Consider the following 20,343-nt stretch of genomic DNA (forward strand, 5'->3'; position numbering starts at 1 on the left):
CTAAAAAAAAGGTAAATTTTCTGGCGCAGTTCCCGAAATACCCATAAAAGCGGTACTTCGGTGCTGATTTACGGTGTTTCGGTCGAATTTGGCCGCGTATTTCACCAAAATCGAAAATACTTTCATGATAAATCGAAATAGTTGCATGAAAAATATGGACAAAAGTTGGAAAAAGCTGCACTATAAGATTCCTTCAAACAGCATTCTACATATCTTACGTGTAATATATCTGTCTTTAGCCGAGACCCTAACATGCAGACAAGTGATTGTGAGCGAAAGTCCTTTATTACTCGCATGACGTCAACTTAAATACGAACGAGAACACAAGACACCAATCATTAGGACTACGTATATCACATCCCTTTTCACCCCAAGATGCTCAAGTTACGTAGTCCTCCAAGTATTTAGGTTTTCTTCGGATACGCTCTGATCTTCGTGGTATGTGTTGCGGTGTAGTGGGTATACTGGTTGCTTCATCAGCAACCACGGAGGCAGCTACGTCATTGAAGCACGACGGTTGTGTCGACGTCAACGTCCTCTCGGGTATGGTCCTTTCCACGACCGGTTCCAGCTTCAGTTCCACATCAGTTACAAGTTTCCGCAGGTGTCTCCGGTTTCTTTTTATAAGCATGCCAGATTCAAGTCGGATGAGGTATCTTCTTTCGTCATAGAAACATTCCAAGATCCATCCGCTTCTGTCCCATTTTCTTGTGATCGCATTCTGAATAGACACATAGTCACCAACATGCATTTTAGGTAAATACTTAACTCTCTGGTTATAGTATCTATCAGACGTTTGCTTTCGCTTGGCGGCTTCCCTGTCAACACGAAGTTTCTCGTCGTGCCAACTTCGCATGAGCGATCGTTTGTGACAAGGTATTGCATCCTGTACAGAGTGACCATACAGCATCATTGCGGGGGACAATCCTGTGCTTTTGTGAGGCGTATTCTTCCATTGTAGTACACCTTTGGTCCATTCATCAGTCGCCTTAAATGGGAATTTTGCATTAGGTTTCCAACACTTACGTAGCAAGTTTTTCGCCCATTTCACTGCGGACTCTGCTATGGAGTTACCTTGCGGATACCATGGTGACGAAGGGGACCATTCCACTTTCCACCTTTGAAAAAAATCGTTTAACTCCTTCGATCCAAATGGAGGACCGCCATCACTCCAAAAGTAATCACAAACCGCACCATTAATGAACCACTCTCGTAAGTATCTAATCACTGTGGTGGCATCTGGGTTTGTAACAGGGCCTTTAACTTCGAATAGGCCAGAGTACCAATCAACAATTACCAGGAACTTCGCATTATTCAGGTCGAACCAATCGGCAGAGATAAATTCGAATGCGTAATTTGGTATTGGGAGATGCTTAATTGGCTCTTTAGGGTGGCTTGGACGATCTTTGATGCATAGTTCACATGTCTTACATGACATCTCAATTTCATTATTCATATTTGGCCAATACACGATGAGCCGGGCTCGGGCTTTTGAACTTTCAATGCCTCTGTGGCCCGCATGGAGGTCTTTCAGGATGCCCTTTCGCATCGCTTTGGGAATCACCAATCTGACTCCTCTCATCACAAAGCCATCGTCACTAACCTGTAATTCTTGCCGTACATTCCAGTATGGGCTAAGAATTTCGTTCAGTTTTTGTTTCTTTTCTGGAAACCCGTTGGTTACCTGGTTTTTCAGCAACTGATATTCCAAATCTTCGCTTGCTGACCGGCGAACATCTTCCAACCTGAGAGAATAATCTGCTTCCTCAGCGTTTGCGTGGCGAATCGTACTCACATAAAATTTGCCGAAGTCATTACTCTGTTCGTCGTCTTCGTCAGGAGCGTCTACTGGGTTTCTCGAAAACGCGTCAGCAGCTTTGTTCTGGGCTCCTGGTATATATTCAACTGTGAAATTGAAATCCATCAATTTAATCAGTGATCTGAGAATTCTTACATTCTCGACTTCATCGAGTCGCTTCCTATTGCATATGGCAACAAGAGGTCTGTGGTCAGTGAAGACCTTAAATTCTGTGCCCGCCAAAAATGTTTTACACTTTCTCGTAGCGTACACAACAGCAAAAAGTTCCAATTCGATTGGTGCATAACGCGTCTCAGCGTCCTGCAATGACCGTGATCCTGTCTGGATTACCTTCCACGTGCCATCTTTCTGCTTCTGTTTCAAATGGAAACCAATTCCATTTTTCAAGCTCGCATCCGTATATAGATGTAGAGGAGAACCGGGCGTGTAGTACGCAATTACCTGTTCGCTTACCAGCATGTCTTTGGCTTTCTGAAATGCAGCTTTGTGCAAATCATTCATTTCAAACTTATCACTCTTTTTGAGCAACGGTCGCAGCGGTTCCATCGCTGTCGCCAAGTCTCGGTTGAACGGCGCTAATTGGTTGGCCATACCTTGAAATGATTTTAGGTCGGTTAATGATTCGGGTGTCTTAAATTCGCGAATGGCCTTCAAGATCTTGTTTTGAATTCTGTAGCCATCCCCATTCAATACTACCCCTGCAAAGTTAATTTCACTTTGCGCAAGTTTGCACTTCTCTTTATTCAAACGAATTCCGCTCTCCCTACATCTCTGCAGGAAAGCGCGCACGAGCGAAACATGCGATGTTAGATCGTCTCCCGAATAAATGAGATTATCATCAACAACCTTAACGTGATTACGCAAGCCATTCAATTCCTCAGTCATCCTTCGATTGAAGTGCTCACTAATCGAGTTTATTCCATACGGAGCTCTCTCGTAGCGGAAACGCCCAAATGGTGTAATGAAAGTCGTCAGATTCTTACTTGATTCATCCAGTTGTATCTGGTGGTATCCCTTCCACGCGTCAAATACACTGAAGATCTTTCCTGATATCTGCTGAACGGTTTCCAAAACACTTGGAGACGAGTAAATCTCTCTGCGGCAAAATTTGTTCAGGTGGCGAAAATCAACACATAATCTCACCTTCCCACTGAACTTTCCATTGGCGTCCTTCTTCGGCTCCACTACGATCGGGTTGACCCACTCGGTCGGTTCTGTGACTGGTGATATTACACCTTCTTCCAGCAGCAAATCTAATTCCTTTCGCAAAGGATCTTTGAATGCTAGCGGAACATTCCTCGCTGTCCTTACGCAACATGGTACAGCGTCGTTAGTCAGGTTAATTTTAAATTTCTCACCTTTCAACGGTTGCTTTGAATCGAACACATCTTGGAATTCGTCCAATAGCTTCATCCTCTCAACTTCTATCGTTGGTAGCGGATTCGTTTGTGGGGTCATAAGTCGTAGTTTCGGATTATTTCGATTGACTTCATCGGAGAACTTTACAAGACCAAGGTTTTCAGACGCATCAAGCGATAACAATGGCATCTTGATTCCTCGAAACACCACGATTTTCTCGTCGACCTGTCTCGATGCAATGGTAACGCGTGCGTAGAAATAACCTAGTGGCTCCATGAGTGTTTCTGCCGCTGTTCTGGTTTTGCGCATATCATCGGTCGGATTGAGTAGGGCGGATTGTTTCACTCCCAACACTTTCATATCTTCTACCCCGATTGCGATCCAGTCAGCACCAGTATCAATCGTAAATGTCATCACGATCTTCAAACGTCCAGTGTCTACTGTGGCTTGAATTGTCTTCGTTCTGGTACCTGCTTTCTTTGCAACTGTACCAGACGAGCACGTGGATTTGCCACCTTTTCGCTTCCTTTTGAAACATAGTTTAGCGAAATGACCCATTCGTTCGCAAAAATAACATTCCACGTTCTCTGCGGGACATGTTTCTTGCTTGCTGTGCTTTCTTCCACATGATTGGCATGGTTTGCTCTTATTCACTTTGTACGTCGACTTCGCTGTCTTATTGTGTGGAGCAGCGATCTTGCTGATGCCGGGCTGAGTCGAAATTCCAGCGAAAGCATCTTCGGTTCTCTGAACTGATTCAAATGCTTCGAGAATTCGCCTCGCGCGATCTAATGTCAGCTCCGTTTCTTCAAACAGTTTCTTCTTCGCTGCTTGATTGTTTGTGTGGAACACCAATTTATAGAGTAACCACATGTCGAGTACCTTCTGCTTGTCTGCGTTGCAGATTCCATCGTCGAATTTGCATGGTGAGATCAGGCTTACAATTTCAGCATAGTATTGTTGGAACGATTGTCCAGCTTGTTGCTTGCATTCCTCAAACTTATGTCGTCTGATCCAAACGTTCTCCGCGGCGTCGGCGATACTATTAACAGCTTTCAATATCTCGTCAAGAGTTTCCCGATTGTCGATCGGAAGTTGCAATCGCAACGCTTCTATCTTCAAGAATGTGTCTTCGGTGACACAAGCTTCAAAAGCAGCCCATTTAGCGACCCAATCTACGCCTTCAGCTGTCACTCCCGATTCTCTTGCAAAATTCTGGAATTGCCGTTTCCATGTTAGGAACGATTGACCCGTGTGAATAGAAAGATCGAGATCTTGCTTCACAAGAACTTTCTTCAGCGACCAATCTATCTTCGGCGGCATCGTATGTTCATTCTATGCTCGCAGCGCCATGTAATATATCTGTCTTTAGCCGAGACCCTAACATGCAGACAAGTGATTGTGAGCGAAAGTCCTTTATTACTCGCATGACGTCAACTTAAATACGAACGAGAACACAAGACACCAATCATTAGGACTACGTATATCACATTACGAGAATTTAGGAAGCTGCTGGAAGCTGTAAAAAAAAGTCGCAAAAGTTGCAAAAACTTGCCCTAGATATCACCTATCGTTAGCAAGCGCAACGTGTCTGGCTCGCGACTGTGACTGGGTCCATTCATTGTGCAGATATCAGGTCCGGAACATGTCTGGGCTCCTTGTCGCTTCGACATCTTCCTGTCTTTTCATTGTATCGCATTTTTTGTGGTGTATTGAACTGATAAAATTGCTAATAAACCAATGATGATGATGAGATATCAGCTCCGGAGCGTGTCCGGATACAAATGCGCAGGCGTATCGTCACGCACTGTTGTTCATGGGGCCGCTCAGTGAGTTGGTGACTGCGCGCAGACTTGTGAAAAATGAGAGGGAATATTGATTGCAGGGATGATGTGAACCTCTGCAAGGTTCAGGTTCGTGTGAACTCGAACCTTTTCGAACGGTTCTGTGTGAACGCGAACGTGAACCTCATGACGTCATATTCCTAATTCCCACCCTATATTTCTATAGGGTTGGTGCGATGACATGCAAAATAAGGTCAAAAACATGCAAAATAAGGTCAGTCGCGACATGCAAAATAAGGTCAGTCACATGCAAAATAAGGTCAGTCGCGACATGCAAAATAAGGTCAGTCCGCGCATAAATCCAAATCCACAGTTCAATTACAAATCCAATTCTTTTTTTTATGAAAAATAAATTCAAAATATCTTTCCTATATAGTAATTTCATGATTGACATTCCCCATCTATATCCTAAATCTGAAGATGTTTCAACAAAATGTAATCAGACGATTATTACGATTACGGGGCGAGTCGATCGCATGTAGAATATTAACAGTCTGCGTATAAATCCAAGTATTTACTTCAAATCCTACTTTTTTCTTATGCCACTGACCTTATTCTGCAATCTGCATGTCGCGACTGACCCTATTTCGCATGTCACTGACCTTATTTTGCATGAGACTGACCTTATATTGCATGTCGCGACTGACCTTATTTTGCATGCGACTGACCTTATTTTGCATGTGACTGACCTTATTTTGCATGTTGCGACTGACCTTATTTTGCATGTGACTGACCTTATTTTCCATGTGACTGACCTTATTTTGCATGTTGCGACTGACCTTATTTCGCATGTCACTGACCTTATTTTGCATGAGACTGACCTTATATTGCATGTCGCGACTGACCTTATTTTGCATGCGACTGACCTTATTTTGCATGTGACTGACCTTATTTTGCATGTTGCGACTGACCTTATTTTGCATGTGACTGACCTTATTTTGCATGTGACTGACCTTATTCTGCATGTCGCGACTGATCTTATTTTGCATGTGACTGACCTTATTCTGCATGTCGCGACTGACCTTATTTTGCATGTTTTTGACCTTATTTTGCATGTCATCGCACCAACCCTCCTCCTAGATTTCAATTACTGATAGCCTATATTAATGTACACTGTACAGGTACACGTTAAGCTACGACTTGGGCCACATAATGACACATTGCTGAAGTACATATTGACGTTTTGAACGTCTCTAAATGTATCAACTGAGGCAATCAAATGATATAATAATCCCATAAAATCAATATCTTACGACGCTTTGCCAACAATATCGACGAGGAATTGCAAGAGAATATAAGCTTACGCCTTAACGGTCTAGGCCAGACAGTACAATGTATTCGACGTCTGAGTATTTCTACGTCGATATTGAGCAGAGTGTAAAACGGGTTTCTATAGGCTACTCGTTATACATGAAAAGGATTCACAGTGCAGGACCTTCGAAGGTTTGTTTGTGAACGCGAACCTCTAAATTTCTGAACGCAAACGTGAACCTCGCGTTAAGACCATCCCTAATTGATAGTAGCCCTAGCAAAATGGCAAGAAGTTTTCAAATGCCCAAGGATAGATTTCACTCTGCAAATAGCCAAGAAGTAAAGAACGGTCCAAACTCACGACAGGGTGGAGGCTAGAATTTGATGGCCAACTTCCTCCCGGTATCAGCCCCAGTTAGGCAATACCCAGATGGGTCCACCCCCACAAATACGGCAACATCCAAATCCAGATATTCAACCAAAACTGATGCCAGTTAGTTTGTGCAACATGTCCCCCCACCAATTCGACTGACAACAGTCCATATGTCCCCTCCCACCAATGCGGCGAAATCCAAAACCAGATTTCCATCAAATACTACAGGGTTGCCACTTGCCAGATTGGCTCTTTAGACGCAGTGGCATATACTAGCAAATCATAGCTATCTAAATAAATATATTTCGAAAATTGAGACTGAAAAGTGTTATTACAAATATTTGGACAGTGTTGTCACAGGATTTCACCTTCGCTATGGGCCAATGCTTGTGAAGAGAATGTTCTCCCTTGTTATTTTTATATTAATAATTCCAAACTTCTTTCTCTGATAGTAATGCTTATACAGGTTGGAACTGAACCAAATTTCGTGTACAGCATTTTTTATACAACCTAATAATTTTATCAAGTAGCCAAATTAAAGTTATTTTGAACAGCCTCATTGTTCAATGTTCATATATAAACACAATGAAAACAAACCTGAAATCAACCCGAGTGGATGCTACTATTGAAAAGGTTTTCAAGAGGTATGGCCACGATGTCACTACTGAACGAACAAAATGTAATAAAGGATATGAAGAGATTGGCAGAAAGCAAAGAAGGAGGCAAGCGAAGTTGCTTAAAAAGAGGAAAAGTACGCAAAAAAACGACACAAACCAGCAACCTAACACACCAGCAACTACCAAACAGTCCCGTGAATCGAAGAAAAAACCCACAACCAAAAGGAAGAGAAAGTCGGAAGAACTGTCGTCCGACGATGTCCGAAAAAAGGCTCTACGAATCGAAAACAAACACGAGGATAAAATGATTGGATCCCTTGAGAAAAAATTGTTCCTCAACAAATCCAAGAATAAGAAAAAACTCCCAAAATCTTTTGTTGATTCGGGGCTCGACTACATTCTTGACGTCGTTAACGGAGACTACCTCGGTAGTGACGAAGAAGATGATTTTTTTTCGAAGTCTAGCAAAGGCCCGCCTATTCCAGAGTCCCCCAAAAGCGAAATCGATGATGCAGACTCAATCGAATGTGAAAGTGATGGTGTGTCTTCAGACAACGATGAAGAACCAGGCGATAATGACAGTGCTGATATTTCCGGTATTCAAGTAGACGATACCGTGACGGCTGATCATCAAGAGACGGAAAAAGAAAATTTTGACACGCCAGCTGAAAAATACATTCCGCCGGCGATGCGTGTGAACTTATCTGACGAGCAGGAGAAAAACATGGAAAAACTGCGACGCAAAATCAAGGGTCTTCTCAACCGTTTGAGCGAGTCGAACATGAGCTCGATATGCGACGATATCGAAAAAATGTATCTCTCCAACAGCCGCGCTATTCTCCATAAAGTTATTACCGACGTGATGATGGACCAGTTCAGCCAGCCCGACCCATCTCCTGAGAGTATGCTCGTAGAAAACGCGGCGTTAATTTCAGCTTTGAGCGTTCGTGTCGGCGTCGAGGTTCTGATGAATGTATATGAAATCATATCGCTCAAACTGCATTCTCTGATCAAGGGCAAAGGTAATGAATACGGCTATATTTATTTTGACCTATAAGCGCAAGATTTTGACTTGAAAAATAGGAACTGTCTGTCCTTAGAAAGTAGTTGAGCCTGAGAATAAATTTTTGACTTGAAAATTGACAAATTTTTACATAAAGAAACTTTATTGGACCTATGAGGAATGCCAGTAGTTACATCACACATTATGGTAAACATAATTGAAATTTGTTATGGTACAACGAAAGAAACCTTCCTACATACTCGGGTAGATGGTGTAGGTCCTTACTAAGTAGCTTGCCAAGAATGGAAAAAGAACGTTACACAGCAATAGTTGGTGGCTGGCAACACTGAAGTTGTGTGTGCACTGCTAGTGGCACACTGTGTTGCTGCATTCTGACAATGTTGTCTACATGACAATTTTTCATCATGCGCTTCTTGATATAAGAAATAATGCCCACACAGTCTTTTTTCAGTTAGGATATTGTGGTAGCATAAATGTCAACCTATTTGTTTCATTTGACTGTTTTATGATTCACAATGGGCCGTCTACAACGGTAGGCCTATGATGTAGGCCACCAGCTGTAAAATGTCAAGTGATAAGTTCACCGACAGTGCAAACATCTACGATACAAACGAAATGCAGGTTGCAAAAGAATTTCGACCTTGTAAACAATTTTGACAATATTTTGACCTAACGCGACAATTTTGACTTATTTTGACATGTCAAAAAAATTACCCTCGTAATGAATAACTGCACAGTAGTGTGGCGATGTATTATTTTACATTTAAGTTCCGGAAGAATGCTAATCGTGTGATTAAACTGCTAATCGTGACGCCTGATTGCATGAAAGTGGATAAGGTTACGCGATGATTACTCGAGGTGTCCTGAGTTTTCAATTGAGTGGTGTTATCTATTGCATCATAATGCTAAAACTCGGTTTTATGCGCTGCGATCAACCGGTTTCTATAATCCTAGGTTGTTGAATCCTGATGAACACGATAATCGAGTTTATCACTGATCCAACTTTATGAATTCCGCCCTTGCATACACACATGACTCCGGCAATTTCTTGCACTTGCGTAATTCTAATTCACTACTTCAAGTTGTAGTATAATTTGTAGTAAATGAGTAGTACCGGTAGTACCGTAGTAGTATTCGTGGTAAGCTGGTAACTGTCACTAGACCCATATCAGTATAAACCGTGTTGTATTACTGGGACTATGATGATTTTATTTTATTTTATGGCAGACGAAAGCGACGGTAAAGCTTCCAACAATTTACTGCAACTCGTGTGTTTTTTGTACCAGTACAAAGTCATCGATTGCAAGGTCGTACTGGACGTGCTTCGGTTGCTAATCGACTCTTTCACGGAGAAAGACGTTGAATTGATCCTCGAAGTGCTCAACAAGGTTGGCTTCCAAATGAGGAAGGAAGATCCGGAATCTTTAAAAAATATGATTCAAGACATCAGTGTGAAATGCAACGGTAATCTAGCCTATTGATTAATGGATGGTTATAGCAGTAGTTCTTGATAGGAGTATTAACCCTCCTTCCGCGGTCGGCCTCAGGACCGAATTTTAATACATTTAGAAAAAGATTCATAAAATCCGAACCACGGGACTTGAACCGACACCCAATATATCGCTGCAATCAGGAAACAGGCGCCTAACCAACTGAGCTACTCTAAAAGCGAGAGAGTAATAGGTGATGCCCCTATATCTGGAAGTGTTCTCAACTTTTAGAAAATAAAAGAGAATTTGAAATTTGAATTTGTGACTACGTCATACACGGAGGTGCTCGGGATAGAATCATCGCCTGACTGATTTCACAGCAATATCAGGATTCCAAAACGACCTGAGTGAGGTTCTTACGATAATATAGTCGATTGTAACGAGTGCTGATATACCGATGGCTACAGTTGGCTACAGTGTGTTCGACGCCAGGCGTCTCGCATTCTGCGCACATACACGCGCCGCGTGTTATTGTTCGAAAATGACGTAGTATCGCGGACGTTGAAATTATTCATTTCACAACGCCGTTATATGGTGATCGCTTATTCTCTGTACGAGATAGTGTTATGTGTTGAAACGAACTTTGCCGTTGTAAAACAACTATAACTGAATTGGATGAATTGACAAGTAGTCATACATGCAATATGAATACATTGTCTCACTGATATTTTCGTTGGCATTTCAAATCAGTTTATGAAATAATATGCAAGCCATCGACGGTGGTGGTGTAGACAAACGCTTTGAGACAAGGCCTATCTATTGAACAGATAATAGGCATCCACAACCACCTCAGCTATCGCAGAGGATATAGTGGTTTCTGTATCACACGCGCATCGCAGCAATCAGTTTCGAAGTGCTTTCGCGACAGCAGACTCTACATATCTATACAATACATCTATACGCTAACTTGACAATCGACATTCAGCCATATTATGGTAAAAGAAAATAGTATATTGCATGATACAACATATGAAATAATGCATCACGCGTGGAATACAACAGCAAATTGAAATGGTAACAAACCAAATCTAGCACCAACAAATGGAAAACCATGTCATGGGTACAATGATGGCTTCGTATGAAACAATGTAGATGATGTATTATATAGTATATATTGGCGACTCAACTTATTGTAAAGATATACCTTGTTTTGCGTAATCTGAAACTTGAAATCTGCGCTAATTACAACAGCAAAGATATTGCGGCATGTTATTGTTTTGGTAATAACATAGTATCCCCGAAATGATTCATTTCACAACGCGCCGGTATATGTTATCGCTTATCCATCTTTTGTACGAGATAGTACTATGTGTTGAAACGAACTTTGCCGATGTAAAACAACTAGGACTGAATTGGTTGAATTGACAGAGTCATACGTGCAATATGATTACAGTGCTTCACTGATATTTTATGGGCGTTTCAAATCAGTTTGTCACATATTATTGAGCGGTGCGTTTCGTACGCTACCAAGGGAAAGATGCGCAACATTTTCATCAGAAAATGTCGTAAATTTGCTGTCATATCAATAGCGGAGATCATGTAGCTCACTGAATATGGTAGTGTTGGTGTATTGGTATGAAAAGCACGAATAATCCATATGCGTAGTCTGCAACAGCAAATCCGCGCTAATCACAACATGGAATATATTACTAAAACCCACGCATATTATTTCGTAAAATATGTTTACTTTCAATTAGAAATAATCTGTCCTGCGCCCAATGTTAGATATAAGCATTCCAATAGATGGGCGATGACACAGTCAACAGCTGTTTGGAGAAAAGAGCTGCATATGAATTTGACGTCTGTAACGGAGATGTGCTGGTCACGGGCGCTGGTTTATCTCGCGCGCGCACATTCACGCGAGCGCCGCCGCAAGTTGTATTTTGCGCAAAACGTTTTTGTGTATTCAATCGGCATTTTGATGAGGTTATTTCATAGTCTGATAGGTTATTTATGGCTCGACGTATGCGTATTGATACTAGCTATCCATCTGAAATAGATGTAACTTTCTACGACCTGCACAACGCAAGATATTGGGGATTAAGTGAAGCGTGTTCGTGAAAATACAATCCGGGCTCATGCATGAGTCTACCGCGTAGCGAGGGTTAAAGCAACTCTCTTTCTCGTGATATGTGAGGGCGTATTAACACATTTAGGGTGTAGGTGCAGAACTAAGGGCGCAGTTATAGCCATATATACCCATTTTAAATTACATTCTTTCTTTTTTAATAATTACTGTCCCTGACATGAGAGGGCATACCATAAACAACCTGATACTTATCAGTAGATTGAGATGGATAGATAGCAAGGTCAAAGAGGGTGACTTCGAAATGTTTGCAAAACATTTTGGATTTGGAGTTGTCAGTCTCACCACATAAATTTTTTTCCCAATCTGTCCCAATGAATGAATATAAAACTCGCCACGAACTCCATTCCCACCTTTGGTATAACCCCTAAATAACTTCGAGATGAGATGCTGAATATAAATGTCTAGGCAGGATGTGATATGTTTATCAAAAACTCACACCAAAATCAAATTTCTTCGTGTAGTGTTGTGTTATTTTCAAGAAAAGTCATTTTGTGGCTGTTTATCACTAGACGACAATTGATATTTGCGCAAGACAGATGACGGTTGAACAGTAATTTGGCTAATTTTGAACGAAAACTTGAGGGGATCCGCGGTCCAAAAGGGGTACAATCAGATTTTGTGTGTAGTCAAATGGTAAAAACCGGGGCTGTGGATCCGGCTCACTTTACTCACGACTCCAGACAATTTGAATACACACCGACTCCGGTAACTTTTAGCACGCTGACTCCAGCTCCCGCTCGTATTATTTTCTTCACAGACCGTCCACTCCAACATTCCTGTAAATGTACTCTGAAAATTGTATGTTTATTACCTTTTGGTAGGTTATTATTACCAAGTGAATCAACCTAATTATTGATTGACAAAGATTGCACAGGCAGAATGAAATTATGTTTGTGAAGGTTCACCTACGTGGAAAACTATTGATAGCTCCTTTAACTGCAACTGCACTTTTAGTAGCATTTTGATTCCGGCTCCATCAAGAGAAAACTTAATGAAACTCGGATTCCACAGCCCTGGTAACAACAACCTATGCGATCGATCACAAACAACAATTCCACAGTCTCGTACACCTAGTCGGTCATTTGTTTGTTTCTACTATATTTTATCTCCTTTGGATTTAGCTCGAAATTGCATTTTGGATTTGATCATGTGATTCGGTTGACAGATTTGAACATTGCAACCGATGGCGGATCCAGAATGTCATACATGCTGAGCGTCTTGACTGCTATCAAAAATAATAACATAAGAAAGGTCACAAGTAAGCATGACGTTGAAAAGTCACAAATTGCGTTGAGATGTTGTCAGCAATGTGCGTGCTTGTTTAATCACAGGTTATGATCCGGATGCGGTGACAAAGAGAAGAAAAAAGCTGGCTTGGATGACGAAAGACAGAGCTGGCAGCAATATGGATACCATGCCACCGATAACATTACAGGTCAGCAGTTTCATTAGCATAGATGACGATTTCTGTACAGACGATTCAGTTTGTGATCTCAGATAGTTACAAATAGATCCTAGATATTGATAAGATATAAGAGACAGTCAAACGAATTAGGCCTACTTCTGTGTGGTTATGTTTTTCTGCTACTACTGCTTTTTCTTGAAAGCAGAATTTAGGAAAAACCACATGATTTACACACTCTGGAGACAAGTTTGTGTCGCTTTTATCAGGGAAATTGTCATAAGACCTTCTGGTAACGTCACTGTATCATGGTAACTAAATATATAATAATAAGGAATGAGGATAATGAAATAATTTATAGAGCGCCTAATATAACAATATATCATTACTACCCTAGATCGCAGTACACAAGAGGCAATAAAATATAAAAGTAAACAATGTGTATAAAAGCCAGAGTGCATAATTGCAGGGTAGAATGAATGCTGGATTTCAGAAATCAACTGTATTGCTAATTTATCCAAAGTGTTGACTATCTTCACAGGACTTTCTGGATATTGGAAAAAACGGTCGATGGTGGATAGTCGGGAGCTCTTTTTCTGGCCGTCCTATGCTGAGAGACGACACGGTTCAGGAGACAGGCGAAAGTTCCACTCCAAATGAGCTCGGTTGGTAAACAAAATAGCCTATGTGTAGTCTATGTCCGCTTCAAATTGTTGATGTGCATTTCGGTAACAATAGCATATTAGACACTGAATTTTGGGGAGACGACTCAGTTTTCACTCATCATTTCCGGAAATAATGGTTGTCGTTTGTGGTCATCAGCATGCGTTTGTATGTACTTCAGTTGCAAATTTGTGTTACCAAACACCACCTGCCATTACATCACCTAAAATGTGTGTGAAAAAGTGGTGAAATTTCGAATACTGAAAAGAAAATCATCGTCTTCATGTGCTCTCGATATAAGATGCAGTCTCATCCTATTAGCCATATTTACTTGCAATATGATTCTTGTAGCCGACTAATTCCTGCAGGTATATCTGCTTAGAACAGGGGTGGCCAACCTTTTTGCTATTCAAGGCCGCATTTCGACTACTCATGTAGCCTACAGCCGCATTCCGCGGCATAGTCGTAATGAACTAGCTGGACGCCAACCAAATACGTGAAATACCTATCTTAATCTGTAAATGTCCATTTCCAATGGACTCTGGACTAATCTATTCTATGATCTCGGCTAATTATACTCACTAAAATCGCGAGTGGCTATGCGATGGTATTGGATATGGTCATGCCTCATGTGCAGCGCAAAAATTATTTCATATTGACTAATGAATTTTGTCATTAATATCACTGGTTTAACATTACTATCATCCATTTATCCTTTCTCTCCCCATGTGATCAGATTCACCGGTAGGCTTGATGAAGGGGGTGTTTTCGAAATTTTTGGGTAAGCTATAAAGGATGATGCATCTTCGTTAGGCCAATTGCTGTTAGCCACTTTGTTACGTGCTGTTATTTCTTGGCCTCCCATCAGGATTGTCGTTATGGAGAGGAGCACACACACATTTCGAAATTGTATTTGTATATAGGGCGCATCATTTTCCTCTGCTGTTTGCATCTGTACTTTGAGCTCAGATTGCGAAGGGCGCTACTATCATAAAATCGAACAATGAAGTCGCAGAAAATTGTAAGATTGATGAAAATCTCTCAAAAATTCTGTAGTCAATTCGTAAACTCAAATTGCATATCTACCGCCGCCAACACATACTAATTGAAATACGTGTCGACGGCTGCAGGCTGGCCACCCTAGGCTTAGAAGATTGGTCTTTGGAAATACCATCATGTCTTATACAGTGAAAAAGTTTTTCCTTGATATTTGAATATTCAGCACAAATCGCACAATACAATGAAAATTGTCCAAGTATATCATCACGCTCGATGTAGATAGACACAATTTAACAAAACAAGTGTAGAACATAGACAAACCCAATAAATAAAGACACTGTAGTCTTATCAGACATTGCCTTCAATAGTATCGATAAATCTCAGAAATAAGGACACTGTGGCAATCCTGTCTATGATGCAGCAACATCTTACCAATCTATATTGTCATTTCATGCCAACCGTTGGCCATGGTAAGAAATAACACAACTGGAGCACTCCATGCGAATACTGTTGTTGAACATTGCATCTGTGTGAACTTTCTTATGAACACTGATGCAAAAATGTTTTACGTGAATAGTTATGAAAAGCTATTTTTATGATAACATTAATATTTTATCACAACTTGTTCGTTTTCGTGGTAGACTTTTCGGTGTCGCAAAAAATCGTAGAAGCCGCCAAGCTCCAACGAATGAATACCGACGTACGACGAAAAATCTTCTATTCCGTAATGGGGGCCGATGATTACGTTGACGCGTTTCAAAAGATAATGAAATGCAATCTGAAAGTAGGTATCTGTGTTTTGTTGGTGTTCATCCTTGCTTTTATTATGTTTTTTACTGTTTCAGGGTAAGCAGCTGAGGGAAATTGCCAATGTCGTAGTCGATTGCTGTCAAAGGGGAAAGTCATACAACCCATACTACATGCATCTGCTGAATCGATTTTGTCAATATGATAGGTACGAAGGATACTTTTAGCGGTTAATGGAACTGTCCACTCTCAAAATCGCAAGATCCACCTTTGTGACTAACATGTAAGGACTAATGTCACTAAAAATACTGCAATCTTTGAATAAAAAGCCTACTTTTTTGCCCTGATAGAAGGGTATTTCACATGGTTTTTGTGACAATTTCACTGATAAAATAGGCATACACTGTACACCAATCCTTAAGCTTCTTTCTACTTTCAAGATCCAAGGCGTAAAATGAAGATTAGTTCGACTAAAGAGCTCTTCAAGTAAAAGTGAAAGTAGTTTACAAACATAATCACTTGAATACTGTGAGCAGGCTAAAAAGTGCGTTGTTACTGACCACCTCTGTATAATATTATAATTATTTCAAAATAATATCCATCGGCCATGAATCACTCTATTTGGCTGGTGTTCATCATCACAGTGCGTGTAAAGGGAAAAGGGATTTTGCTACATTGTGCCGGATTGCCGTGATGGGTAGTTCAGTGCAGTAGTACAGTACAGTACAGCTCAGTACAGTGAACAAAATAGTTGGATCATAATCGATCATCACTGTTCTAGTGTTCTATAGAGATGCTACAGTGTGTTCAACCAGAGTGGTAAAGCTTGGCGGTCTATCACTCTCAATGCGTTTGCAGGCAATTTGCGATCAGCATCCAATGCACGCTGTGGGACCGGTTCAAAGTTCTCGGTACGATGAAAGGACCTCATCAGAGCAATGTCGCCACACTAATGGCGCAACTTGTTAGCAGCGGTGCCCTAAACTTGAGTTGTCTCAAGGTAAATCCAGCTGGTTTCTTACTTCACTCTTTCTGTTTTGTGTAATATTTGTAGGAGTTTTCAATCAAGTGGCTTGATCGCAATGTAGAATGTGTGACAAAACTTAGGAAACTCAAGGCACTGATAATTATGCAGTGCATTCAAAGTTCGAATTTAGATTTCCTGGTGTCACACCCAGCAGCAACTCGATTGTTGAGAGTGTCATTACAGAAATGGAACATCATGGAAAGTTATTTGTCCCTTTTCCTAGACCAGCGATCGGCAATGCTGTTTAGATCTGTGATTTGCAAACTTTTTCACTCGAATAACTGTTTCTATACTATCTATGCCAGCGGTTCTCAATCGCCGTTTGTGTTAAGTTTCTGTTGATCTGCTTAATATATTTCAATCTCGGTTCGAAAATGAAAATAGTAGGACACTTGTCCATTAATTAATGAATTGGAACGTGAAATTTTGAATTTACTCGAAAACTTAGAATGCATTTTTCAACATGTTTTTGTAATATAGAGCTCATGGTTAACTTTAGACTTCATTCCACTTTCTACGTCACAATGCTGCAATTTTGCTGCGTAACTGTTTCTAAGTAGTCTGCTACTTGTTTAAGATTGGTTATATGTTGAAGTTTTATGAAGAAAACTTTATATACAAAATTTGTTACATTTCAATAGTATGTATAATTGGCAGTAAATATGGGCGAGCAAACAACAAAGTCGCATTTCTCGCGGAAGAAACCGGATTAAATGCAATAGAATGACGTATAACATGTCTACTGTTAAAAAGGAAGCAATAAATGAAGTTATAATTTTGAAGGGGTTGGTCACCACCGATCAATATTCTTACCGTACTATTTCTATTTAGACTGTGGAGTTTGCGGAAATTGACAAAACCATGATCATATTTCTTCGGCTGTTCCTGTGCAAGCTCGCGGAGCAATGTCCCGACGAAGAGAAACTGGCAGGGGTCTTTGAGCATTTGAAATCCGCCAAGGCGAAGCATGTGCGGCGCGGCCTGCACCTGTTCCTTCATTATTTCATGCTAAAGGACGAGAATTTTATGGGGCAACACTCTCAACTACACGACGCTTTCAAAACGATGGCTTCCTCCGTTGGAAAGAATGTTTCTACTCTATTATAAGGACTGACAAGGTTAAGTTGTTGAAAAATCAGGTGCCAGTGGGCACCACAGCGGTGCATATCCTATCGGTGGACTCATTCTGGCAACAAGTTGGTGAAGAAAGTTGTACTCGGTGCTGGCCTGATTTTCCATTTGAATGGGTGGTTTGAAGCAAAGAATATGAGACACGTCTCCAGTTGCTTAGAAATGATTACTCCGATTCCGACCCTGGTCTCCGGTAAATCGAAATAATCAACTCTCAAGAAATTTTGTAAACGCTTCTCAAAGTCTCCGAAAATGCTGAAACTCTGTACTGATCATTCTGATTCTAGGCAGGTCATGGCTGTTTTTTGCCTTGAGACAATTACGCGGTAGCATACCATCAGTGTTGTCATTGACAAGGACAAAAACTCGAGGCAGTTTAATCGCGAAATTTGTAAACTGATGATTAAAAAAATGTTTGGCACGTCCCAGCCCTCGCATCACCTGTACATGGTCTTGGATGAGCTGACGACTACAAAACAGGCCATTGCTTTCGTCCATTCCTAATCACTGCCTCTGTGCCAAGGATAAGGACGGTATGACAACGCTGCACATAATGCATGACACCTATAACACCTAGCTGGAATAGTGACGTGCAATGACATCACAGCAATCAGTATCTTGCTTTGGATTTCAGCAAATTAAGCATACCCAAAATAGTTGAGACAATGAAGCCCCGTTTGTACTGGGATATGGCTATGTACTCTTTTTGCCATTTTGATCCTGTGAGATTGTGTTGAGAATATCGGTTTTCTATGCGATCGTACTTACTGTGATGTACCTTCGCCCAGAAGAAGATAATGGTGCCTCTTATAACGGTGTTATATGTTCATTTCTTGTGCTAGTTTTCGTGTTACCATAGGCTGTTCTGTGAATATATGTCTCGCAGACTTGTTATCTTGAGGCTCTTGTATGAATTGAAATTTCTACGAGTCTACTAGCTCCAAACACTGGTTAGGGCTTCACTGCTTTGATCCTGAATTGCAGTTGATCTCGCTTGGCCGATTCCGCATTACATGCCACATCGAAGCTGCAGCACGCCCTTGTTATCGAAAGTCTGTTCATCGTTTCGTGTGAGTCTTTGTTTTGCAACGTGTGATGTCCAGGGATTTCCGCAACGTAAATTTACATTAGCCATGGCGGTATCTAACTGGATACTTTTTCAGCAGAGGTATCTCGATGTAGATTGTATTTTGTTTCGTGACACACATAAATTGATGGAGTTCAAGTTCAATTTTGAAATCGACAACGGAGAAGCCGCCGAAATCCCAACTGTTTTGGACGCGACAGATGAGAAACTCGAGAAAGACCGTGTCGCCGGCTCTACTACGACCGACGCCAAGTGTATTACTGCTGCAGATGTAGCGAAAAGATGGGAAAACAACGAATCGTGCGATTTGTTCGATATCGATAAGGTGTCCACGTCATTTGGGGAGATCTTGGCGGTTTCGGCCAGTGCTCCCATCTCTAACGGTCATGCTGGCGACACGGATTTGATATCTGCCGTGTACGAAGGCGGGCTGAAAGTTTGGGAGTGCACTACAGACCTGCTGATGTATTTGCAAGGCGATGATAATAGCGGTTTGTTCGAGGGAAAAAACGTATTAGACGTCGGTTGCGGGGTCGGCTTGTTGGGAGTATACGCTATGAAATACGGCCGAGCTGCGCATGTTACTTTCCAAGATTTTAATGAAAGCGTGATCATGGACGCGACAGGTCCAACCGCTATAAGTAATTTCGCGCCAGACGAGTGTAGTGAAGTCAGTCACGCGCAAAATACTGGCGACGAATTGGGTTCAGTGCTGGCGACCAATATGCGTAACCTTAGAACTCCGGGTTTCGCCGAAGCCGCGTCTACGAAAATGGATTTTGTATCGGGCGATTGGTCGGTATTACGCGGCCGTCGTAATTGCAACGTCGCTTTCGAAAAGTATGATATCATCGTGTCGTCCGAAACGATATACAACGAGGTCAATTACGGTGCCCTGCATGACTATTTGGATGCGGTGGGTGGTAGGGATTGCGTTATTTACATGAGCGCGAAGTCGCATTATTTCAGCGTGGGCGGTAGCGTGCACGGCTGGGTTGAATTTGTCAAATCCAGAAGCGTTTTCGGCGTTACTGTGGTCAAAGAAATTGATGCAAGTTTGAAGCGTTATGTTTTGTGCCTGTCTCGTGAATAAAGTTGCATCACAGTCGGTTATATTTAATAATTCACCAAGATACGATATCGGACATGAAGGGGCGAATAATATGTTCCTAGCAACAGGCAGATGAGCCTAAAGCGGAGTGTTTGGTTAGTCCCCGACTCTGGCGCAGCCTTCAGGGCAAAGCAGCTGACAATATTTTAGGTGCGTCCTCAAGGAGGAAATGCCCCACGACGACGCCTAAATGTACTCCTTTTTTGGAAATTCGTTCTGCGCAGCTTTGACAGCTAGGTTAATGGACAGGCCCAACTAAAAAACGCCGTAAATGACGCGAAGCATGTAATGCGGATGTCCGAGCGGGTCA

The 20,343-nt window shown here is 41.5% G+C and overlaps 3 protein-coding genes and 2 long non-coding RNA genes across 13 annotated transcripts in view; 4 read left to right on the top strand and 1 right to left on the bottom strand.

Moving 5' to 3' along the window:
* The window catches only part of LOC145456779 (uncharacterized), a 329,933-nt gene that overhangs the window by 210,244 nt on the left and 99,346 nt on the right, over positions 1-20,343 (top strand). The gene's annotated exons all lie outside the window — the stretch shown is intronic.
* LOC145456745 (protein diaphanous homolog 2-like) overlaps positions 1-20,343 on the bottom strand; it is a 233,324-nt gene that overhangs the window by 98,092 nt on the left and 114,889 nt on the right. The gene's annotated exons all lie outside the window — the stretch shown is intronic.
* LOC145456780 (uncharacterized) overlaps positions 1-20,343 on the top strand; it is a 114,662-nt gene that overhangs the window by 93,202 nt on the left and 1,117 nt on the right. The gene's annotated exons all lie outside the window — the stretch shown is intronic.
* Positions 7,165-18,735, top strand: LOC145456752 (nucleolar MIF4G domain-containing protein 1-like). Its single transcript, XM_080334870.1, has 9 exons — positions 7,165-8,285; positions 9,515-9,751; positions 13,032-13,124; positions 13,198-13,301; positions 13,810-13,933; positions 15,572-15,714; positions 15,776-15,885; positions 16,536-16,677; positions 17,536-18,735. Exons 1-9 carry the CDS (start codon positions 7,232-7,234, stop codon positions 17,809-17,811), a joined length of 2,283 nt encoding a protein of 760 aa, XP_080190996.1. The 5' UTR covers positions 7,165-7,231; the 3' UTR covers positions 17,812-18,735.
* Positions 18,849-20,031, top strand: LOC145456763 (histidine protein methyltransferase 1 homolog). Its single transcript, XM_080334881.1, has one exon. It carries the CDS (start codon positions 18,849-18,851, stop codon positions 20,013-20,015), a length of 1,167 nt encoding a protein of 388 aa, XP_080191007.1. The 3' UTR covers positions 20,016-20,031.

The sequence above is a fragment of the Botryllus schlosseri genome, chromosome 15 (genome assembly GCF_051294905.1).
Source record: "Botryllus schlosseri isolate E-star chromosome 15, Bs_hap1, whole genome shotgun sequence".
In the NCBI taxonomy this organism is placed as follows: Eukaryota; Metazoa; Chordata; class Ascidiacea; order Stolidobranchia; family Styelidae; genus Botryllus; species Botryllus schlosseri.